General features: G+C 41.7%; 1 protein-coding gene across 21 annotated transcripts in view; it reads right to left on the bottom strand.

Annotated features, from left to right (window-relative positions):
• The window catches only part of SH3D19 (SH3 domain containing 19), a 191,167-nt gene that overhangs the window by 32,984 nt on the left and 132,620 nt on the right, over window positions 1-25,563 (bottom strand). For 20 of the 21 annotated variants that reach the window (XR_014264075.1, XR_014264076.1, XM_082463319.1 and 17 more), the window contains 6 exons: window positions 21,292-21,399; window positions 9,552-9,667; window positions 4,019-4,080; window positions 2,709-2,973; window positions 313-381; window positions 3-143 (listed from right to left, as the gene is read on the bottom strand). Coding sequence is in view for 19 of the 21 variants with exons in the window: in XM_082463319.1 (XP_082319445.1) it covers window positions 3-143; window positions 313-381; window positions 2,709-2,973; window positions 4,019-4,080; window positions 9,552-9,667; window positions 21,292-21,399 (761 nt within the window). In the remaining 2 variants the exon portion in view is untranslated. The remainder of the gene's footprint in view (window positions 1-2; window positions 144-312; window positions 382-2,708; window positions 2,974-4,018; window positions 4,081-9,551; window positions 9,668-21,291; window positions 21,400-25,563) is intronic. The other variant, XM_082463323.1, reaches the window with a different exon arrangement.

The following is a 25,563-nucleotide window of genomic DNA, read 5'->3' on the forward strand; positions in this document are numbered from 1 at the left end:
ACGTTCGGCCTGCTTCTGAGATGTTCATCAAGTGGGGTGATGATCTTCATGTGAGACAGGTGAACTCTGCCAGCGTCGGCTCCCTTACGGCACTCCAAGTAATTACCTTCCGCCTGCTTCAGTATCACAAGGACGTCCCCACGCTGGAAGGTACGATATCACTCTCTGAAGCAATTATTATTTAATAAAACATTATTACTTTTTCCACATTTTAATCTTTGGAGCCTAAAGCATTTAATAACGTGTAAAACAGTAACAGAGGCCGGAGATTTTTTTTTTACATTAGTCAGTAAAGAAAGAGCTCTACTTTACCTTACAAGAAAGTTCTCCAGGGTTTTGCGGGACAATGTCTTCATTGGCAATTCCGTGAGGCACAGACAGCTTAAACATAAACCAATAAAAGGATTATTCACAATCAAATAACCTCGTCCTAAGCGGCTGATCATGTGGGGATTTGGCACGTGCGCCTGCAGTATAACCTCCAGCAGTTAAGCTCTTCACTCGGCTTCCTCAAGCTCGGGATCTAGTTGGTGGGTCTGCCACTTCTCAGGATGCTCAGAGACCTCGGGGGCCTGGAGCTGAGCCCACAGGACCTCGGCAGCTGAAGGTGGCCTAACGTTCCCTTAACAACCACATCCAGGAAGGTCTGCTCTACAGGACAAGGTCCACCAAGTCCCCAGGGCGTCGGAAGGGTAAATACTCAGCACCTGACCTCACGGCCTTTAGTTCAGGGGCGGCTGATAGGGGACTGGTGCCTCCCCTGCGGGGTTGGACTGGCCGCTTCCATCCGCCTTCAATCTCATCTGCTCCTGCAGTCGCTCTGGTACAAGCATCTACTTAAACCCATCTCCCTGCCTGACCTCAGTCATTCCTGGTCCACTCAGCCCTGTCTGATCTTAGAATGGCTTTTACTCTGGCCAGAGAACTCTGTTTCCCGCCTTGGTAAATTCTGGCTGATGAGCGCAGGTCAGAGGGCCTGTGCAATATAAAAGGCGTACCCAGAACGTGGGATCACACAAGCTCGCTTCCAACAAGGAAAGGGAGGCTGCACTCAGGAGCAAAGATGTAGAGTACGAGGGTGTGGCCCTGGGGGGCTGGGGCGGGTCGTGCTGCCCCCCAGCATCTCTGCCAGAGCGCCAGGGCGCCCAAGGCACCTAGGTTACCCTGGTTAGCAATTTAATGGTGGGGCGGCCACAGGAACAATGAGGGATTTAAGGAATTATTTCGTAAAGAGACACACTAATACACCATCATTTTGAATTTATTGATTTCTTTGAGTTGTTCAAATGCTTTGTTGACATTATACCGCTATGCTAAGATCTATAAGCAAAACCTCATTCCCCCAACTGAGGCTTTTGACACGGAACAGCCAATGCAAGCAGAGACTTTACAGTTAGTAACACTATTTTCTGTTTTTTTTTTTTTGGCTGCACAGCATGGCTTGCGGGATCTTAGTTCCCTGACCAGGGATCGAACCAGTGCCCCCTGCAGTGGAAGCACAGAGTCCTAACCACTGGACCACTGGGAAAGCCCCACTAACACTGTTTTCTTAGTATGGCCTAATGGGAAAGAGCATGGGCTCAGAGCCAGTCAGTCTGTGTTCTAATCTTGGCTCTACCATTACTGGATGTGTGACCCTGGACAGGCTACTTAATCTCTCTGAGTCTTATTTTCTTCATCTGTATAATAGAGATAATAATAGTATCTACTTTACAGGGTTGGTGTGAGGAATAAATGAGTTATTTATATATAAAGTGCTTCGAAGAATGTCTGGCTTATAAGTATTCAACACATCAGCTACTGCTTTTATTTATTAATTAGTTTTAAGTATCATATCTCAAAGTACACCCCTGGGTTTTAGCAATTAAAATGTATCAGTTTAAATGAATATGAATATATATGAATATCCTACCTCCTTCTTATCTGTCTACACCCTTCCCTTAGGAAGAGGAAAAACATCCTAAATTGCTTAAAGTGAAAACAATTTCCAGCTCAATGATGGAAATGTAGAACAATAATGAAATGAATAATTGCTGTTCTTGTTAAAACCTACTGTTGTACAATTGTTTTAAAAAGTGCCAACACTCCTGCTCTCCTTATCATTTTAATTTGTTCTAGATTTAATCAGGTTAACCTGACCAAAATAGAGAGAGCACATCAACTCCGAAGACAAAGGCTTAAGGTCATATGATGAGAAAAACATTCAAAGAGAACAAAATTAATATCTCAACTATCTCAATTATTGATGAAAACTTCTAACTGGTAACTATTAAATGGACCATGATAATCAGGTTTACAAAAGTGGAAAATGAGGGAAAAACTAATAAGAACTTTCTTTCTACTTCAAATTTTACTCTGTGGGCAAGGTAGCTATAAGATATAAACTATATCAAGATATGAATATAATATCTGGCAGAGTACTCCCATCAGTGTACCCTACTGGGTCAGGTTTTTCAGAGTTTCTGTTTGGTCAAGCCAGACAGCAGGTTGCAATCCTTGTCTGCCCTGCTTCCTTTTCCTATATTTCTCCTAATGGTGAAACCCTGCTTTAAAAGACCTAGGTTTTAACATGGCCTACTTGTCTAAAGCGCTCAGTGTCAAGGGGCAATTCCACAGTGGTCTCATCATCTTTTTCTAAGGAATAAGGATCTTACGTATACTTTAGGACAAACCTCTTGACCACAAACATTTTAAAAAGCTAAATTTACCATGTATTTCCTGTAGAGAGGGTGTCCTGGTTTGGGGCGAGGGGGCAGCACCGGATCTTGATTTTTAAGGACTTGACTCTTGGCTTTTGAGAGTCCAGATGCCAGGTTACTTGGTTTTTTCTGAAGATCCATGTCGGAAGAAGACCGATTAAAAGGCAGTTTTTTATTTGCTGTTCTGGTTGCAGGAAGTTTTGGGGGAGGTGGCCTCTCAGGGGCCCCCCTGGGAGGAGGCTGTCGAGCTGGTATGACTTTTCCATTTACAGGTCTGAAAGTCAATGTGGTAGCTGGGAGTCAGTGTTTGATCGGTAGTAGGTTCTGTTTTGTCCTTTCATACACACACACACACACAGCCTTCTGCTAGTGTAAATACCATTTACTGAAACATGCAGGCTATGCTATTTTTTAGCAAATGACTGCTGCATTAAACATTATATTATTTGAAGAAATGCCATGATGTTCCAGCTTCCCCTTATCTTGCACTACAGATTCATTAGTTCAAGACAAACAAGCATTTACTATCGTGAGCTCTCTAAGGCCCCATTTGCTCTTAAACACACCATGACTGTTTCAGAAAACTAAGCACTTTCTACCAAAGTCTGAGATGAAAAGCTTATAAGATATCAGGTATATGTGATGGAGTCTTGTACATGATTAGAAAAGGTACGTCAAACTCCCCTAATATTCATGTTATAGGAATCATTATTAAAACACTATTTAGATTAAAGAAAGCTAGTTCTGAAAATGGGACAGGACAATTATTACTTTGAAAGCCTTTCCTTAATCCCTATGATAAAAATAATTTCCAACATAGTAATGTCTTCTGATAACATCACAGTTTTTTGTCTAAATAGCCCTGGAATTCAGGAGGGCTGGTCACCTCTGAGCTCACGAGGCCTGTCTCCCTTTGGAAATGCCAAAAACCAGGCTGGTTTCTGGGAACAGGGAGAGAGAGAGCGAGTGTGTGTATGTATATATGTGTGTGTATATACACGTGTGTGTTCCAGAAGTGGAGTTGTGTTTTAGGTTCAGAAAGGAGTCTTGTTCATTTGTTTGAGGAAAAGTAATAGATATCCATGTGTGTGCTCTGTGAGTTTTTGGATTGTGTTAAAACAGGAGCAGAGACTCCTACACCTGCTGTCAGAAGCAGACTGTGGGCTAGTGGCCTGGGTGAGTTTGTGAGTTAAATGTATCTCTAAAAGAAGATCGAAGGCCAGCAACACTCAGTTTTCGTGATAGAAAAGAGAGTCCAGTCTCGGAGTCATTAGTTTTTCTCTAACTGACTTTTTAGAAGTTTTCCCGTGCTTACTTACCTCGGTGGCAACCTTGGGGGTCCTCGCACAGAACCTCCTGACTGACCAGCATGGTCAGATTCCTGCAAGTATCAGAGAATGATTTTTAGTTAAGATGAATCTGAAACAAGAGCTTTTCAAGAGGAATTATGGACAACTTTTTGGCTGGATCTATAAAGCGGAAATGTAGCTGAGTTACAGAAAGGAGATTAAAAGAGTTTTTTTAGTCTTAAGCAATATTAACTCATTTCTCATTCCTACCTACATTGTCCATGCCACAATGCACGTGAAAACAGAGAGGAAGAGTCTGGGCAGGGAGGGGGGTGTCCTGCTACTGTGGACAGCGGCCCAACCAACTGCACTGCATGGTTACATATCCAGCATATTCTGAGGAATTAAGGATGCTGTTTAAATCATGTTGGGTCACACAGCAGCAATTTAAGCAGACACCGTAGGGAATTTTTTAAAAATATGGCATTTATTTATCCCATGACAACATTTAAGATATGCAGTGCTCCTAAGTTTAAACACATAGTAAGTGAAGTGGTGACCAGTTCGTTTTGCTTAGAACAGGCAGATCTCTCATACTGGATGGTTTCCACATTGTGTGGTGGGTTTTGAACTGGATGGAGGTGGAACACAACAGAAGCTTAAGGGGTGGCCTGAAAGGAAGGCATGTGAGGAAGAACAGAAAAGGCCCGAGAAAGCAGAGAGCTCAGCTTGTACCACTACAGCAAAGGGGTTGGATATGCTGAGAAGAATTTTGTAGGAAAAAGCAAAGGGTGGGTAGTGTGAAAAACAAAAGATAGGGAGAGTTGGAATGTTTTGGCCTGAAAGTAGATGAGAGAAATTGGAAGTATGGGGGTCAACAGGAAGATTTCTTCAGAAGGGGTTCAAACTGTGCTAATTAAATAGGCTTTCCGAACATGTTACGGTCCAGGGATTGGGAAATGAGTATAATACATGGAAAACATTTTCAGATATTCTGTTGAATGAGGAGTCAAAGGATCTTAAAGCCAAGACTTCTGTTTTTTAGGGAAAAGTCCTCACTAAATCCTTCTAATTCTGAGTCTCTTTTTTAACCTTTCCTACTTTCTAAGCCCTCACCACTGACCTCCAGGAAATAATATTTCTCCAAGACCACCTGAGAGGGAAAAATGCCAGCTCTTTAAAATTATACTGCCTTTTTTAAAAAAAAATTTTATTTATCTTATTTATTTATTTATTTTTGGCTGTGTTGGGTCTTCGTTGCTGCACACGGGGTTTCTCTAGTTGCAGCGAGCAGGGGCTACTCTTCGTTGCGGTGCACGGGCTTCTCACTTCAGTGGCTTCTCTTGTTGCGGAGCACGGGCTCTAGGCATGCGGGCTCAGTAGTTGTGGCACGCGGGCTCAGTAGCTGTGGCTCGCAGGTTCTAGAGCGCAGCCTCAGTAGTTGTGGTGCACGGGCTTAGTTGCTCCGCGGCATGTGGGATCTTCCCAGACCAGGGCTCAAACCTGTGTCCCCTGCATTGGCAGGTGGATTCTTAACCACTGCACCACCAGGGAAGCCCATATACTGCCTTTTTTTGTAAAAGAGGTTTAACTATAGCTTGGAAATCTTTGGGCTAATTCAGGCTGTTTTCCCCCTTCTTATCTTACAAATGAGCTAAAACTCTCTTCTATGGTTTTTAATTCAAACTGAATATTTACAAGTTTTCCTTAAATACCAAATGATTAATTGCTAATCACTGTGATCACTTGAATATGTTTCAATGTTTTATAATCCCATTTTGAAAAACAAATTAAGCTTGCCCTTAAAACTTGGTTTCACTAATGAACTCAGTTAATGTAGTGAGGCAAGTCACCAGCTCATAAACCCTGCAATATTCCAGACTATCATCCATGCCTTATAAATACACTGTTGCCTATGTGCCCCCTGACAAATACTGCTATGATACTTGAAAAACTCATTTATTTCTTTGGCTGCCTTTAAAATTAAAACAAACAAGCAAAGGGAAAAACACTCTAGCAGATAGGTAGGAACTTTTATAGCTTTCCTCAAAATTACAGTTGTTAGACACCTTAATAATTAAGGGAAGATTTTTAAAAATATAGATATATAAATCTGACATGGAAAGTTATAGATGATGTACTTTAATAAACACATACCATATAATCCAAATCTTGTACCAAATCTAGTTTTCTCTGATTGGTTTTACTTTTATGGAGAATCTTAAATATATTTTTAATTTCTCAATTTTCTATAATGAGCAAAAATAAATCAGAAAAAAAGGCAGCACACTCAAATCCCCCGGGACTGTTAGGCACATTCCGAAAGGCACTGCTGCACCTGACACACGTCAAATACTGAGCAGGGGCTTGGTTCCTGTAGGAGCCACTGTCTCGTGTTTGCTCAAGTCCAGGTTTGTGTGCAGGTTCTGGTGACAGTCTTTGGAAGATTACTGATTAGGGATTTCCTGCTCTTCAATAGTCCACACATGAATGGAGCTCCTCTGTACCTGCTTTTTGTAGTTTTTCTCTAGCTCTGACATCCGTGAACTTTGGCTTCTGATGTGTTCGGGTAAGCATTTTAGCTCCAGGTGAAGTTGGTTTTTCGGCTTGTACTGCCCTGCAGATGCCATCTTTTTGTTCATGTTCTTTGGAATGGTTTCTTATATTCTAATTTCAAAATAATTCCCCGTTTTTTCGTTTGTTTTGTTTTTTCAAAAAACAGATATTTCTTCCAAAACCACATTCTTGTCTGTTGGAATCACTGAGCAGCCTCTGTAGATGTGCCTTCTCTTTTTTCTCCAGGAATTGGTACCACTTCTCACGTCCTGAATTCATTAGCCATCTCCTGTGCTGCGGCTGTGACTCCTTCCACCTTCTGGGCAGCGTCCCCTGACTCTCCTCTGGCACCGGCTGGCACCCGCCTTGCGGGAGGCTCTGGGAGCCTTGGGTTTCCACAGAAGCGTCTGCTCCTGCTGACAGAACAGCTCCAGTGGCTCCTGATGTTCCTCACCCTGAATTCCCTCGTTGTTTAAGCGAAGAAAGTGAGATTCTGCAGCTACAGCCACCTTGTCCTGAGATGGAAAGTTCCCCGGCACTCAAGGCAGGAGAAATAGTCAAGGGTCTTTGTCCTGTGCCTCGTCAGAAGACACAACTTTCAAAGACCGTGCCTTTCCTCATGGGTCATCACAGCGGCAAAGCACTCTTTCTAGAGACCCTCCCCAACACCTGAAGCCTTTCTGGCCTCTGATCTAAAATTCACTCAGTAATTGTAATTCTCAAAACCAAAGGAATTTCTCAGGCATAGTTTTGACTTTTGGGCCCTGGAAGTCTAAGTGCATGACTTCAGCCAAATCATTTAACTTGTGGTCTTTTTCTCTCCTCTTCTTCCTTCAGACCCAGTGTGTCTATTAGGGTATGTATTCATTACAGTACAGCACAGAGTGCTTTGACCGCGCCCCCCCTCCGGCCCCCACCCTTTGTAAACAGCGCAGGACAGGATTTCCCTCATGTTGTTCATGCGAGATACAAACAGTTATGAATAGGGTCCCTCTCCAGATGGCTTAGTTTATTCTAACTTCCTTTCCTTGTTTTTTCTAAAATGTTGGAGTTGCTTTGTGGACTGCTTAACACCAAATGGAATAATACTTAATATTTTAATAGAGTTTTATGGGTTTCCAAAGCCCATGACGTGACTCAGTGAATGCTGTGTGTGCCTACTCATCAGCCTCTCATTCTTCTTTACAACCCTTTAGAGTAGAAGCCAGTAACCCTCTCAAGTAACTTTTCCTCCGTGGAAATTTGGGATTTTCCCATTCAACAATACTATGGTGGGAGCCCTATCATCCTCTTTTGGGTCGTCTTGGCCCAGTTTTTTTTACATTTTTTTGGCTCAGCTGCACGGCATGTGGGATCTTAGTTCCCTGACCAGGGATCAAACCCGCATCCCCTGCACTGGAAGCGTGGAGTCTTAACCACTGGACTGCCAGGGAAGTTCCTAGCCCAGTTTTTTTTTTTTTTTTTTAAAGTTAAGATTCTTTTTTTTTTTTTTTTTTTTTTAATTTATTTCTTTATTTTTGGGTGTGTTGGGTCTTCGTTTCTGTGCTAGGGCTTTCTCCAGTTGTGGCAAGTGGGGGCCACTCTTCATCGTGGTGCAGGGGCCTCTCACTGTCGCGGCCTCTCTTGTTGCGGAGCACAGGCTCCAGACGCGCAGGCTCAGTAATTGTGCCTCACGGGCCCAGTCGCTCCGCGGCATGTGGGATCTTCCCAGACCAGGGCTCGAACCCGTGTCCCCTGCACTGGCAGGCAGATTCTCAACCACTGCGCCACTAGGGAAGCCCCCCTAGCCCAGTTTTAATAAAAATTTATTACCAAGTACTTTGAAGTGCAAGTGATCACTAAATTTTAATTCAGCCTACAGAAAAATCTCATTAACTTGACATTGGCTAAGTCAATTTAATGTCTCCTTCAAAGAAATTTCTCTTCACTAGATGATTAGATGGGTTTGCATGTATAATAGCACAGTTAATGCACAAATGTAAAACTATTATGAAGTTTGAACTGAAAATTTGGCTCAAAGACTTTAAGAACTGGTTTCTTTTGAAACAAACCTTAAAGATAATCTATCATATGGGAATTTCAAAAAGTATGGAAAAACAGTATTGAGGTTGAAATTAAAAAAGAAACTTTTACCACCATCTGTTAACAAGTACATGATAAAGCACTACTTTTTAAATTTAAAAAATGCTTCTCTCCTAAATTTCAGATGAACAAATTCTTATGATAATTATCTTAAAATTATGTCACTAAGTCAGTATTTTATTTTATTTTTTTAAAGATCTATTTATTATTTATTTATTTTATTTATTTTTGGCTGCATTGGGTCTTAGTTGCGGCATGCAGGATCTTCATTGAGGCATGCGGGATCTTTTGTTGCGGCTCACGGGCTTCTCTCTAGTTGAGGTGTGCGGGTTTTCTTTTCTCTAGTTGTGGCACGCAGGCTCCAGGGAGCATGGGCTCTGCAGTTGTGGCGCGCAGGTTCCAGGGCGCGTGGACTCTGTAGTTTGAGGCACACGGGCTCTGGTTGAGGCGCGCAGGCTCAGTAGTTGTGGTGCGCGGGCTTAGTTGCCCCGCACGTGGCATGTGGGATCTTGTTGCCCTGACCAGGGATCAAACCCACGTCCCCTGCGTTGTAAGGAGGATTCTTTACCACTGGACCACCAGGAAAGTCCCTAATTTGGTATTTTAAATAAAACCTGATAATTGAACTAAATCTGTTTCCACAAAAATTAAAGGTTTTTAGAGATTTTCAATAACTTCCTCATTATTAATGCTATTTAAAAGAATGCCATAATATTGGTATAGGGCAAATTATTTTATGATGAAGTACAATGAATTAGCCTAATTCTTTTATTCTATAGGAATTTAAAAAATATTAAATAAGTACATGGAGCTTAGAAATTGGTTTTATCTGGCCAATAGTAAAATAATTTAGACATCAGCTGATTACTTAAAATTAGCACATAGCTTAGTCTTCAACCTAGGATTACCTATAATGACCACTTACCAAGTTTCTAGTTCTGTCAGCATTACCGAGTTTTCCGGATACTGTGCTGAAGGTGTTTCCAATAGGTTTTTCAGTAGGGAGAGGAGGTGGGCTTTGTGGATCCTCCTCATGTGAACCTGGAAAAATAGCAGTAATTAATTAATCAATAATTTCTAGTCTTCGGGGGTTTCAAGGGATGAAATGATTACAGCTTGGTTCCCTATTAGGAAAATGGCTATTGTAAAAGATCCACACAAAGAATGGATAGCTAAGCAAATGAGAAGGATCTTCTGGCAAACCTCAGAAAATTGATGAGTTAGTAGGCATCAGTTAATTTTACCAAATGTTTTATAGAGATTAAAAATAATACTAAATAATTACAACAGCAAGCCAGCATTTGTTGAGAACCTTCTATGGGCCACGCATTAAGTTAAGGCACTTTATTCATATACATTTCTCCAAACCAACCTCAATCTAAGTGCTAGATCTGTTGAGTCTACTAGCTAGTAGCCACAAGTGGCAATTTAAACTTAAATCTTAATTAAAATAAAATAAAATTAAAATTTCAGTCCCTCAGTTGCATTAGCATTTCAAGTGCTCAGTAGCCACATGTGGCTATTGGCTACCATATTGGACAGCACTATACTAGATAATATCCTACCCATTTTACAGATGAAGAAACTGAAGCTGAGAAGAAAATAAATGAGCTAGCCAGGTCTTAATGCTAGTAATGGTCAGATGGGTTTGAAACCAAAAGCCTGTACTCATTTTAGTAAGGCATGCTGCTTCCTAATAGGTAGTGTATCCAACCCTCCCCCATCCAAATAATTAAATGTGTTTTCTAATATATTAGCTCCAGATTAATGGGCTTAATTGCTCCCATTTTAACAAGCAATATCTTTACATCCAAACTACATCCTTAACCCAGAGATAGTGCACTCCCAACTTATTTTAAAAAGAAAACAAAGATGACCAGATTTAATTAGTGACAGCTAATTAAAATCTGTGTGCAAAACACTTGGAGAGAGGATGACTGTAACATACTAACGGAGGCTAAAGCCACCTTTTACTGGTTTGGGCATTTAAAGGAGATAGGAATTTTTCCCATTCAAATGAACACTCTCTGCTCCCATTTCACATGAAAAACCTATAACAAAACAAGAGGATGATTTGTCAGGTTTCCTGTTTTATCCACAGACAGGAAAACACTCTCAAAAGGGGAAAAATACCCAGGCCAGCTCCTAGGAAAACAATGATTTAGAGACAGACGAGTGTTCTTAGTTGAGAGGCAGTGCTGCGCGGGGAATTAAGACACACACAGGGACGGTCCAACTCAGTCACCATCTTGAAGATTTTCTCTGTGCTGCAGTTTCCTTACTGAAGGGTACAAAGCGGTAAGAATATGAAAGCAGAGAGGAGATAGCTTATGGGAAGGAAGGGACATAGTAATTATCTGGTGTGGGTATGTGGGAGAGGTGGAGATTTTCAATTTCAAACTATGTGGTCAGTGGAATGCTCAGTGAGAAAAGTGGCATTTGAGCAAAGACCTGAAGGAACAGTGAAGGAGGGAGCCATGCAGAGATCTGGGGAAAGGACATCCTAGTCAGAAGAAACAGGTCCCCAGGGGAAGAAGCTGACAGGTTCAGAGCAAGGAGTTTTACACCACAAAGCTGTTCCTTTTTTTCTTGTCCATTCCAAGTTCTTTGGACACCAAAAGTCTTATTTTTTTTTTCCTCCACAGTAATATATGCATTGCTTAATAATCGTAATAATAAAATTCTGGGGAACTGGTTTTTGATATAAATAGAATGAATTCTCTAGGAACTGGAACTTCAGTTCTCTCACATATAGCAGTACAGAACTCAGCTTTCTAATAGTTCCTGGAGTTTTGTCAGGATAATAAATAAAGGTGCTTTCTCAATATACCCTTCTCAGGATTTCAGGACTATTAATCCAATTTATAAGTGTGTAGAAAAGAGTAAACATAGCAGGCCTGAGTTACAAGGTTGGTCCTTGCTGGCACCTAGGAACTTGGATTTTGGGAAGCTTCGCACCATTTCTAGAACTGATAAAACAAAAGAATATGGTTTATGCTGAACACCTGCTTCCCTTCTGGGAAATCTGGCATTTTGGTACATGCCATAATTCCTAGAGGTGTCCATGTAACCAGCCCCCAACAAAAACCCTGGGTGCTGAGTCTCTAATGAGCTTCCCTGATTGACGTTTCACATCTGAGTGGAGTTAGGTACACCCTGTGTGACTCTACTGGGAGAGGACTCCTAGACACTTGTGCTGGTTTCCTCCAGACTTTGCCCCGGTCACCTTTTTCCTTTGCTGATTTTGCTTCGCATACTTTTGCTATAATACATCACAGCCACGAATACAACTATATGCTAAATCCTGTGAGTCCTCCTAGCAAATCATCAAACACGGGGATCTGGGGGACGCTGACACAACAGCAGAATACATTTAAATGTAAAAGTTGTATTACTTAAAGCCACATGAGCTTCAGGTAATATTTATTATCATTCTATCTCACGTAGCTTATTAAAATCCCAAATACTTTTAACAAGGTAACAGTGAGCAGGCCGACAACCCTATGAGCTGTCCTGTCACTGACCTGTGGGCTATATAATGCTGTCAAAAGGAACGTACGACCAGTTCTTCAGCCTAACACTGCCATATAAGCTCCTAAGAAGGAAGAACCCACTAGAATTTGGTACCTTTGACTTTCTCTCCTCCTCATTCTTCATAGAAACTCTGTTCAATCTTCTCACTACTTGGCTTAGAGCCATCAGTTAATAAAACCATCAAGAGACTAAAACCAATATGATTCTTCTAGGTAGTATTTTATAGAGAAGCCAAACCCCTAAACTAAGTTTGATGGCATTCCAGGGTATGCCTGCAGTGTAACCCTGGGATGCTGCAGGTGAAGGACTGGGACACTTGCTCTGCTGTTGGCAGGAATGGAGTGGCAGAATCTCGTTAGACAAAGGCAAGGATGCAACTGGGTTATGCAAAAGCACTAAAGGAAATGAAAGGAAAGCAGAGGCTCACAGAGAAAGCTGTGTGATCACCCAGGAACTGCTCTGGAAACCACTGTATGTGCATTCACGTGCATACATACTCACGCTTTTTCTAATCGCTAGGGCCTAAGGTAAACAGTTCTGGCCCTCTTGGCTTCTCTCTTATGATAATATCAGATGTATCTGCAGTACTTATTAGAAAAAATTCATCCAAAATTTCATTTATTGTAACACTGAAAAATCAAGTAAGGAAGTGTATCAAAACGTAGTGTTATACTAATTAAAATAATATTTTTATACACAGTTATGTTTTTATAATTCTTGGTTACTCCTCTTCAGACAATTCACACATTTAGATTATGCTTACTGGAATAATACACTCCTGACAGACATATACAACTATATTTGCTATCAGTTTCAAAACTTTCCTACCAAATCATTACTACTGGCACTAACATACAATATTACAATTACTCTGAGTTTCAGCCTCCCTCTATTCTCTCTGTCTAAGACAATGTTAAAGAGAAGTAAAAACCAAATTTACTGTACTGGACTTCCCTGGTGGCACAGTGGTTAAGAATCTGCCTGCCAATGCAGGGGACATGGGTTCAAGCCCTGGCCCGGGAAGATCCCACATGCCGCGGAGCAACTAAGCCCATGTGCCACAACAACTGAGCCTGCGCTCTAGAGCCCGTGCGCCACAACTACTGAGCCCGTGTGCTGCAACTACTGAAGTCCGCATGCTCTAGGGCCCATGTGCCAGAACTACTGAGTCTGCACGCCTAGAGCTCTTGCTCTGCAACAAGAGAAGTCACTGCAATGAGAAGCCCGTGCACCGCAATGAAGAGTAGCCCCCGCTCGCCACAACTAGAAAAAGCCTGCATGCAGCAACGAAGACCCAATGCAGCCAAAAATGAATTAAAAAAATATAAAAAATAAAAAATAAACAAATTTGCTGTACTAATTGTCTAAAGAATTATGAGAAAACAACTTGCTTTTAAATGTTCTCGAGGGGAGGACCTTCAAGATGGCGGAGGAGTAAGACGAGGAGATCGCCTTCCTCCCCACAAATACATCAGAAATACATCTACATGTGGAACAACTCCTACAGAACACCTACTGAACGCTGGCAGAAGACCTCAGACTTCCCAAAAGGCAAAAACTCCCCATGTACCTGGGTAGGGCAAAAGAAAAAAGAAAAAACAGAGACAAAAGAATAGGGACAGGACCCACACATCTGGGAGGGAGCGGTGAAGGAGGAAAAGTTTCCACACACTAGGAAGCCTCCTCACTAGTGGAGATGAGGGGTGTGGCGGGGGGGAAGCTTCAGAGCTATGGAGGAGAGCGCAGCCACAGGAGTGCAGAGGGTAAAGCGGAGAGATTCCCTCATAGAGAATGGGTGCCGACCAGCACTCACCAGCCTGAGAGGATTGTCGGCTCACCCGCTGGGGCGGGCGGGGGCTGGGAGCTGAGGCTCGGGCTTCCAAGGTCAGATCCCAGGGAGAGGACTGGGGTTGGCTGCGTGAACACAGCCTGAAGGGGGCTAGTGCGCCACAGCTAGCTGGGAGAGAGTCCGGGAAAATGTCTGGAACTGCCTAAGAGGCAAGAGACCATTGTTTCGGGGTGTGCAAGGAGAGGGGATTCAGAGCACCGCCTAATCGAGCTCCAGAGACGGGCGCAAGCCGCGGCTATCAGCGTGGACCCCAGAGACAGGCATGAGACGCTAAGGCTGCTGCTGCAGCCACCAAGAAGCCTGTGTGCAAGCACAGGTCACTATCCACACGTCCACTCCTGGGAGCCTGTGCAGCCTGCCCCTGCCAGGGTCCTGTGATCCAGGGACAACTTCCCAGGGAGAACACACGGCGCGCCTCAGGCTGTTGCAACATCATGCCAGCCTCTGCTGCCACAGGCTCGCCCCGCATTCCGTACCCCTCCCTCCCCCCGGCCTGAGTGAGCCAGAGCCCCCGAAGCAGCTGCTACTTTAACCCCGTCCTGTCTGGGCAGGGAACAGACGCCCTCAGGCGACCTACACGCAGAGGCAGGGCCAAATCCAAAGCTGAACCCCAGGAGCTGTGCGAACAAAGAAGAGAAAGGGAAATCTCTCCCAGCAGCCCCAGAAGCAGAGGATTAAATCTCCACAATCAACTTGATGTATCCTGCATCTGTGGAATACCTGAATAGACAACGAATCATCCCAAAATTGAGGCAGGGGACTCTGGGAGCAACTGTAGACTTGGGGTTTGCTATCTGCATCTAATTTGTTTCTGGTTTTAGATTTATCTCAGTTTAGTATTTAGAGCTTATTATCATTGGTAGATGTGTTTATTGATTTGGTTGCTCTCTTCCTTTTTTTTCCTTTTATATACATATATATATATATATATATATATATATATATATATATACACATATTTTCCTTTTTTGCTTTTTGTGAGTGTGTATGTGTACGCTTCTTTGTGTGATTTTGTCTGTATAGCTTTGCTTTTACCATTTGTCCTAGGGTTCTGTCTGTCCGTTTTTTTCTTTCTTTGTTTCTTTGTTTTGTTGGGGTTTTTTTAGTATAGTTTTTAGCACTTGTTATCATTGGTGGATTTGTTTATTGGTTTGCTTGCTCTCTTCTTTCTTTTTTAATTACTTTTTAATTTTTAATAATTTTTTAATTTTTTAATTTTAATAACTTCATTTTATTTATTTATTTATTTATTCTTTCTTTCTTTTTCTCGCTTTATTTCTGAGTTGTGTGGCTGACAAGGTCTTGGTGCTCCAGCCAGGTGTCAGGCCTGAGCCTCTTAAGTGGGAGAGCTGAGTTCAGGACATTGGTCCACCAGAGTCCTCCCAGCTCCACATAATATCAAATGGCAAAAGCTCTCCCAGAGATCTCAATCTCAACACTAAGACCCAGCTCCACTCAACGACCAGCAAGCTACAGTGCTGGACACCCCATGCCAAACAACTAGCAAAAGAGGAACACAACCCCACCCATTAGCAGAGAGGCTGCCTAAAAGCATAATAAGGTCACAGACACCCCAAAACACACTACTGGACGCGGTCCTGCCCACCAGAAAGACAAGATTCAGCTTCACCCACCAGAACACAGGCACTAGTCCCTTCCACCAGGAAGCCTACACAACCCACTGAACCAATCTTACCCACTGGGGGCAGACACCAAAAACAACAGGAACTATGAACCTGCAGCCTGCAAAAAGCAGACCTGAAATGCAGTAAGTTAAGCAAAATGAGAAGACAGAGAAATACACAGCAGATGAAGGAGCAAAGTAAAAACCCAGAGACCAAACAAATAAGAGGAACTAGGCAGTCTACCTGAAAAAGAATTCAGAGTAATGATAGTAAAGATGATCCAAAATCTTGGAAATAGAATGGAGAAAATACAAGAAACGTTTAACAAGGATCTAGAAGAACTAAAGAGCAAACAAACAATGATGAACAACACAGTAAATGAAATTAAAAATTCTCTAGAAGGAATCAATAGCAGAATAACTGAGGCAGAAGAACGGATAAGTGACCTGGAAGATAAAAGAGTGGAAGTAACTACCACAGAGCAGAATAACGAAAAAAGAATGAAAAGAATTGAGAACAGTCTCAGAGACCTCTGGGACAATATTGAAAGCACCAACATTCAAATTATAGGGGTCCCAGAAGAAGAAGAGAAAAAGAAAGGGACTGAGAAAATATTTGAAGAGATTATAGTTGAAAACTTCCCTAATGTGGGAAAGGAAATAGTCAAGTCCAGGAAGCACAGAGAGTCCCATACAGGATAAATCCAAGGAGAAACACACCAAGACACATATTAATCAAACTATCAAAAATTAAATACAACGAAAAAAAATATTAAAAGCAGCAAGGGAAAAGCAACAAGTAACATACAAGGGAATCCCCATAAGGATTCAGCTGATTGCTCAGCAGATTTCTCAGCAGAAACTCTGCAGGCCAGAAGGGTGTGGCAGGACATATTTAAAGTGATGAAAGGGAAGAACCTACAACCAAGATTACTCTACCCAGCAAGGATCTCATTCAGATTCAATGGAGAAATTAAAACCTTTACAGACAAGCAAAAGCTGAGAGAGTTCAGCACCACCAAAGCAGCTTTACAACAAATGCTAAAGGAACTTCTCTAGGCAGGAAACACAAGAGAGGGGAAAGGCCTACAATAACAAACCCAAAACAATTAAGATAATGGTAATAGGAACATGCATATCTATATTACCTTAAATGTAAATGGATTAAATGCTCCAACCAAAAGACACAGACTGGCTGAATGGATACAAAAACAAGACCTGTATATATGCTGTCTACAGGAGACCCACTTCAGACCTGGGGACACATACAGACGGAAAGTGAGGGGATGGAAAAAGATATTCTATGCAAATGGAAATCAAAAGAAAGCTTGAGTAGCAATTCTCATACCAGGCAAAATAGATAAAGACTATAACAAGAGACAAAGAAGGACACTACATAATGATCAAGGGATAAATCCAAGAAGAAGACCTAACAATTGTAAATATTTATGCACCCAACACAGGAGCACCTCAATACATAAGGCAAATGCTAACAGCCATAAAACGGGAAATCGACAGTAACACAATCATAGTAGGGGACTTTAACACCCCACTTTCACCAATGCACAGATCACCCAAAATGAAAATAAATAAGGAAACACAGGGCTTTCCTGGTGGTGCAGTGGTTGAGAATCTGCCTGCCAATGCAGGGGACATGGGTTCAAGCCCTGTTCTGGGAAGATCCCACATGCCGCAGAGCAACTAGGCCCGTGAGCCACAACTACTGAGCCTGCGCGTCTGGAGCCTGTGCTCCCAACAAGAAAGGCTGCGATAGTGAGAGGCCGGTGCACCGCGATGAAGAGTGCCCCCGCTTGCCGCAACTAGAGAAAGCCCTTGCACAGAAACGAAGACCCAACACAGCCAAAAAAAAAAAAAAAACCACAAGCTTTAAATGATACATTAAACAAGACAGACTTAATTGATATTTACAGGACATTCCATCCAAAAACAACAGAATACGCTTTCTTCTGCTCATGGAACATTCTCCAGGATAGACCATATCTTGGGTCACAAATCAAGGATTGGTAAATTTAAGAATATTGAAATCGTATCAAGTATCTTTTCTGACCACAATGCTATGAGACTAGATATCAATTACAGGAAAAAATCTGTAAAAAATACAAACACATGGAGGCTAAACAATACACTACTAAATAACCAAGAGATCACTGAAGAAATCAAAGAGGAAATCAAAAAATACCTAGAAACAAATGACAATGAAAACATGACAACCCAAAACCTATGGGATGCAACAAAAGCAGTTCTAAGAAGGAGGTTATTACAATACAATCCTACCTCAAGAAACAAGAAACATCTCAAATAAACAACCTAACCTCACACTAAAGCAATTAGAGAAAGAAGAAGAAAAACCCCCCAAAGTTAGCAGAAGGAAAGAAATCATAAAGATCAGATCAGAAATAAATGAAAAAGAAATGAGGGAAATGATAGCAAAGATCAAGAAAACTAAAAGCTGGTTCTTTGAGAAGATAAACAAAATTGATAAACCATTAGCCAGACTCATCAAGAAAAAAATGGAGAAGACTCAAATCAATAGAATTAGAAATGAAAAAGGAGAAGTAACAACTGACACTGCAGAAATACAAAGGATCATTAGAGATTACTACAAGCAACTATAGGCCAATAAAATGGACAACTTGGAAGAAATGGACAAATTCTTAGAGAAGCACAACCTTCCAAGACTGAACCAGGAAGAAATAGAAAATATAAAGACCAAGCACAAGCACTGAAATTGAAACTGTGATTAAAAATCTTCCAACAAAGAAAAGCCCAGGACCAGAAGGATTCACAGGCGAATTCTATCAAACATTTAGAGAAGAGCTACAACCTATTCTTCTCAAACTCTTCCAAAATATAGCCGAGGAAAGAACACTCCCAAACTCATTCTATGAGGCCACCATCACCCTGATAACAAAATCAGACAAAGATGTCACCAAAAAAGAAAACTACATGCTAATATAATTGATGAACATAGATGCAAAATTCCTTAACAAAATACTAGTAAACAGAATCCAGCAGCACATTAAAAGGATCATACACTATGATCAAGTGGGGTTTATCCGAGGAACACAAGGATTCTTCAATATACGCAAATCAATCAATGTGATAAACCATATTAACAAATTGAAGGAGAAAAACCATATGATTATCTCAATAGATACAGAAAAAGCTTTCGACAAAATTCAACAACAATTTATGATAAAAACCTGCCAGAAAGTGGGCATAGAGGAAACTTACCTCAACATAATAAAGGCCAGATGACAAACCCACAGCCAACATTGTTCTCAGTGGTGAAAACTGAAACCATTTCTACTAAGATCAGGAACAAGACAAGGTTGCCCACTCTCACCACTATTATTCAACATAGTTTTGGAAGTTTTAGCCACAGCAATCAGAGAAGAAAAAGAAATAAAAGGAATCCAAATCAGAAAAGAAGAAGTAAAGCTGTTTGCAGATGACATGATACTATACATAGAGAATCCTAAAGATGCCACCAGAAAACTACTAGAGCTAATCAACGAATTTGGTAAAGTAGCAAGATACAAAATTAATACACAGAAATCTCTTGCATTCCTATACACTAATGATGAAAAATCTGAAAGAGAAATTAAGGAAACACTCCCATTTACCACTGCAACAAAAAGAATAAAATACCTAGGAATAAACCTACCTAAGGAGACAAAAGACGTGTATGCAGAAAATTATAAGACACTGATGAAAGAAATTAAAGATGATACAAATAGGTGGAGAGATATACCATGTTCTTGGATTGGAAGAATCAACACTGTGAAAATGACTATACTACCCAAAGCAATCTACAGATTCAATGCAATCCCTATCAAACTACCACTGGCATTTTTCAGAGAACTAGAATAAAAAATTTCACAATTTATTTGGAAACACAAAAGACCCTGAATAGCCAAAGCAATCTTGAGAAAGAAAAACGAAGCTGGAGGAATCAGGCTCCCTGACTTCAGACTATACTACAGAGCTACAGTCATCAAGATAGTATGGTATTGGCACAAAAACAGAAATACAGATCAATGGAACAGGATAGAAAGCCCAGAGATAAACCCATGCACATATGGTCACCTTATCTTTGATAAAGGAGGCAAGAATATACACTGGAGAATAAGTCATGCTGGGAAAACTGGACAGCTACATGTAAAAGAATGAAATTAGAACACTCCCTAATGCCATACACAAAAATAAACTCAAAATGGATTAAAGACCTAAATGTAAGGCCAGACACTATAAAACTCTTAGAGGAAAACATAGGCAGAACACTCTATGACATAAATCACAGCTTGATCCTTTTGGACCCACCCCCTAGAGAAATGGAAATAAAAATAAAAGTAAACAAATGGGACCTAATGAAACTTAAAAGCTTTTTCACAGCAAAGGAAACCATAAACAAGATGAAAAGACAACCCTTTAAATGGGAGAAAATATTTGCAAATGAAGCAACTGGCAAAGGATTAACCTCCAAACTCTACAAGCAGCTCAGACAGCTCAATATCAAAAAAAAACCCAATCCAAAAATGGGCGGAAGACCTAAATAGACATTTCTCCCAAGAAGATATACAGATTGCCAACAAACACATGAAAGGATGCTCAACATCACTAATCATTAGAGAAATGCAAATCAAAACTATAATGTGGTATCACCTCACACCAGTCAGAATGGCCATCATCAAAAAATCTACAAACAATAAATGCTGGAGAGGGTGTGGAGAAAAAGGAACCCTCTTGCATTGTTGGTGGGAATGTAAATTGATACAGCCACTATGGAGAACAGTATGGAGGTTTCTTAAAAAACTAAAAATAGAACTATCATACGACCCAGCAATCCCACTACTGGGCATATACCTTGAGAAAACCATAATTCAAAAAGAGTCATGTACCACAATGTTCATTGCAGCTCTATTTACAATAGCCAGGACATGGAAGCAACCTAAGTGTCCATCGACAGATGAATGGTTAAAGAAGATGTGGCACATATATACAATGGAATATTACTCAGCCATAAAAGGAAATGAAATTGAGTTAATTTGTAGTGAGGTGGATGGACCTAGAGTCTGTCATACAGAGTGTAGTAAGTCAGAAGGAGAAAAACAAATACCATATGCTAATACATATATATGGAATCCTAAAAAAAAAAGTGGTTCTGAAGAACCTAGGGGCAGGACAGGAATAAAGATGCAGATGCAGAGAATGGACTTGAGGACACAGGGAGGGGGAAGGGTAAGCTGGGACAACGTAAGAGAGTGGCATGGACATATATACACTACCAAATGTAAAACAGATAGCTAGTGGGAAGCAGCCGCATAGCACAGGGAGATCAGGTCAGTGCTTTGTGTCCAACTAGAGGGGTGGGATAGGAAGGATGAGAGGGAGACATAAGAGGGAAGAGATATGGGGATATACGTATACGTATAGCTGATTCCCTTTGTTATACAGCAGAAAGTAACACACCATTGTAAAGCAATTATACTCCAATAAAGATGTTAAAAAAAATGTTCTCGACTGAAAAATAATAAGTGGCCGATTATACATAATTTCAAAAGCAGACTGATAAATTAGGATATATTTCTCACTGGCTCTTGGAGAAGCAAATAAGTGAGGCAGAGAAGTGCTTACATTTTCCTGGTTTGGCTGGAATTCGAATCACAGTGGGCTTCCTGGTGGGTGCTGGTTGAACTGCTCTTTCCTTTGCTGGTTCTATTCTTGTGGGGAGCTGAAAGGGATCTAATGAAAAACACAGTGTATTTTGCATGTTTTAGTTAACATGAACTCAAACAAAAAACCTCATTCATAATTAAAGAGTCATATTTTTCATGCCCTAGGGAAAACTATTCATGGATAAACAAAATCTCAGTTTGCAGAGACAAAAACAAAGTCAGGGCTCATGAAAGGAAATAACTTGGAGCTCCGTAAATAATTCATGTGGCTTTTCTTGCTCTCTGATGAGAGAGATCCAGGACAATCTTCAATTATGTAGAAGCTATCTTTCACAGGAGTGTAATCATTCCATAAGTGTCTGCCTGAAAATGAGGGGCAATTGAAACATGCAGCCAACTTTCCCCCTATAGTGAAGCCTCCCGGATCCCCCAGGAAGGAAGGTCTCTTTGCCCCACCCCTGTGCCTGCATTGGAAAACCTCCCTGAAGGGCTGGCCCTGGGCCTCATTCCACCCCTCATCCCACCCTGCCAGAGCGTGGCAGCAGCACACTCGGATTGAGTAGTGAAGTGAAACTACACCTTGCTAACATGAAAACGGAAAGCGTTTTATCCTGGAAATAAAATAAGACATCTCCCTTCAAATATTTGATTTGGGGCCAAAGATATATATTCTCCATCTTAACCCATTCATTTAAAATGGACAGTATGTGCTTAGGGACAGTATTTTAAATAAAAGCATAACCACCAAACTTTTTTCTTCCTTTTTTTGTTTTTGGCCATGCCGCAAGGCCTGTGGGATCTTAGTTACCCAACCAGGGATGGAACCCAGGCCCTCGGCAGTGAGAGCGTGGAGCCCTAACCACTGGACCGCCAGAGAAATCCCCCACCAAACTTTTTTACTGAAAGGAATAGTCTTTTTTTCTTTAATGTAAATGTTCTTTTTAGTAGTTTGGGAAGATGACCAAAAAATTTTTAAAAGATGAAAAACCTAAAAATAAATAGATTAGCAAAAATTAAATCAAATGCTGTATAATGCATACTCTATACAGTGCACAGGGTCTCATGAGGCCGCTTTTGCCTTTATTCAACAAGAGGCAGAAGGAATACATACTGTATTCGGGACCTGTCCTCTGGATCTCGCCTGTAGGGAGACACTCCCTATAAACAATGCACTTCACAGCGCCCGTGATGAACAGCATTTATGTTCTGCCTGTTATGAGCCGCAGTTCAATAAAGCATCTTTTGCTGACCAGCTCTTTTCAGGATACACGAAGAGCTCAGCTAAGGATGAGAAGGCCTTTCAGCTCCTTGATACTTGCCCTTCCCTTCCACCCAGCTCTCAGGCAACCCCACTCTCAGACCTGCTACCAGAGCATCACCCACTCTTTAGTCACTTGATCTCACATGTCTGCTTACCACGTGCCAGTAACGGTGCGAGGTGGGGAGATAGGACGGTTAAGTACAATCCTATTTTAAGTTTATTATCTATCACCTAAGTAAGGCCCCCAGATGGCATGCTAGGTAAAATAATAATTATTAGGCTAGTTAGAAAAAAAAAATTAGATGACCCCTCTATGGAAACCTGTCTGTTAGCTCATTAGTGAGGCGAGTCTTGTCTATGCTCAAAAACCTAACTCAACATCATCAAAACAACGTCAAACTTTCAAAAAAGGCTCTTGTAATAATATCACTTTCTTCCATTGTAACCTATATCCCCAGAAAACAAACAAAGCTTCTTCTTTTAGGTCTAAAGAAATTCGTCAACTACTTATTTTGTTATAGCATTATTTTTCATTTCAAAAGTAACATTTATTGTAAAAATGGGAAACATTAAGAAATATATGATAGGGACTTCCCTGGTGGCGCAGTGGTTAAGAATCCACCTGCCAATGCAGGGGACACAGGTTCGATCCCTGGTCCGGGAAGATCCCACACGTTGTGGAGCAACTAAGCCCATGAGCCACAACTACTGAGCCTGCGCTCTAGAGCCCGCAAGCCACAACTACTGAAGCCTGCATGCGACAGCTACTCAAGCCCGTGCGCCTAGAGCCTGTGCTCCACAACAAGAGAAGCCACCGCAATGAGAAGCCCTCGCACTGCAATGAAGAGTAGCCCCCGCTCGCCACTAGAGAAAGCCCACACGCAACAATGAAGACCCAACGCAGCCAAAAATAAATAAATTTATTTTTTAAAAAAATAAATAAGTTGATCTTAAAAAAAAAAAAGAAATATATGATAGAAAATCTCCTGTAATCCCATCCCTGCAGTAGTAATTATTATCTAAAATATGTGTATCTGTCTACAGATTTTTTTTCTGTATCATAGGTATTATTATGTAGGTATTTTGAAAAACACAAACAGGATCATTTTATATCTATTTCTTTGTAACTTACTCTTTCACTTTTTTTCCTTCAGTATTGATTGGGTGCCTGCTACACATCAAATGCTATTCTAGATGCTGGGAATACGTCAGTGAACAGAGCAAAGAACTCTGCCCTTGCGATGCTTACACTCCAGCAGGAGACGGAGACAATAAACAATAAATATACTGAGTGATTCATGCGGTATATTAGAAGGTGAGACATGCTACTGAAAAAGGGAAATGTAGAGCAAGGGGGAACTTCAGTTGTGGTCAGAAGGGAAGCAGGTTGCAGCGTGCAACAGGAGTGCAGGGCGCGAGGGAGAGGAGGCTCCATGATCCTCTTTCCAACAGATGGATTTTGCGTATTCTAACAGTTCTTCCAAGCTGAAAAATACACATCTGGGTTTTTAGGAAACAGCAGTGCTGATGGATAAAAAGGGGAAGGTAGGCTGGTATTAAAGCCCATTATTGCACACACTACCTGAAACTGAACTCCCTGAACGTGTCATCTGTTCTGAGTAATGCTAGCTAGAATGAAAGAATTTGAAGACCCCAATCTTGGCATATATTTTATTCAAACACAGAAACATAGTATCTCTCCTGTGTGCATATCTTTCCTTCCTGTTCGTCTCTCTCCCCTGCCGTTGCCCCTGCTCTGCCTCCTTGGCCCTCGTTGGAACCCAGTGACCTCCAAGGAGCGACTTTCCTTCCCCCACTGCTGCAGAAACTTGACCATCCCCCCGTCCCCTCAACCTTGGCTGTAATGGCCCATCCTCTCAGGGCTCTGTTTCCTGCTGGGAAAAGGACCAAAATTCAAGAAAAGGATTAAGGCTGATAACTGTTCACTGTGCTCTCCCATTCAAGTGGTATTTCTGCTTTAACAGCTGCTTTGGGCCCCTACAATCTGGTGGTTATTAGGATAGGTTTTTAGTTGGTGATTCTGGGGGTTGAGTGTGGAGGGAGAAGAAAATCTTGAGCATGGAATCTCTTCAATTGTTTCCCAGCTCATCTGATGTTCTGGGCCAGGATACCACGTACACTCTGTCTCTCTCACATCCCAGGAGTGAGAGCACGAACAAGGGGGGGCAGAGAAGGAGAAAGAGGCCACTCAGTGGCCTTGGAGGGCTGGGCACAGGGGGATCCCAAATGCGCTTGTTCTTGGAGGACTAGCCTCAGGGAACCCCGTCCCAAATCCTGCAGGTCTCAACTACCGCATTAAAGGGTCCAGGCATTTTCTAAAACCTGCTGGATTTAAACTGAAGTAGCAAGATACAACTTAAATACAAAGTATTCAAAGTGTCCTCGCTACCCACTTTCTCTCTCTTTCTTGGTCCTTATTTTTAGTATCATTAGCTGCTCTTTAATAACTGGCACTCAGATCATGTGTAATTATTCTAGTATACACGTCTCCAAAAAAAAAGAAAAAAAAAATTCTTTCTCCATACAGTGAAGCAAGGAAGTCTGAGTGTTCCGGTACTGTGGCTGTTGGGCAGGAGTGGGTCTGCTTAACGACCTCCCCTAGCTGTGCTCCCTGAGTCAGTGAGCTCGGCCTGTGCCTCTCCGCGCCCTGTCCCAGGCTGCCATCCAGACGAGGCGCGCCGATGAGCGGGGAGGAGAGACAGCATCACTGCAGTGAGCAGGTGGAGCCAGAGGCCTGGTTTTCATCTTGATGATGGTGTGAGCGTCTCCCTCTAGCTACACAGTATGCTTACTTTTTACGTCTTTTCATGAGAGGGGTATTTTTCTCCAACAGCAGTGTTAAGTGGGCGACCTAGAAGGCAAGGATGGCACCTCACGTTTGGGAACTCCTGGCACGGCCAGGTGGGAAACTGGGTTGTTGGTACTGTTAATATGTTTCAAGTTCATGAT

Source organism: Balaenoptera physalus (assembly GCF_965194825.1).
Source record: "Balaenoptera physalus genome assembly, chromosome: 5".
In the NCBI taxonomy this organism is placed as follows: Eukaryota; Metazoa; Chordata; class Mammalia; order Artiodactyla; family Balaenopteridae; genus Balaenoptera; species Balaenoptera physalus.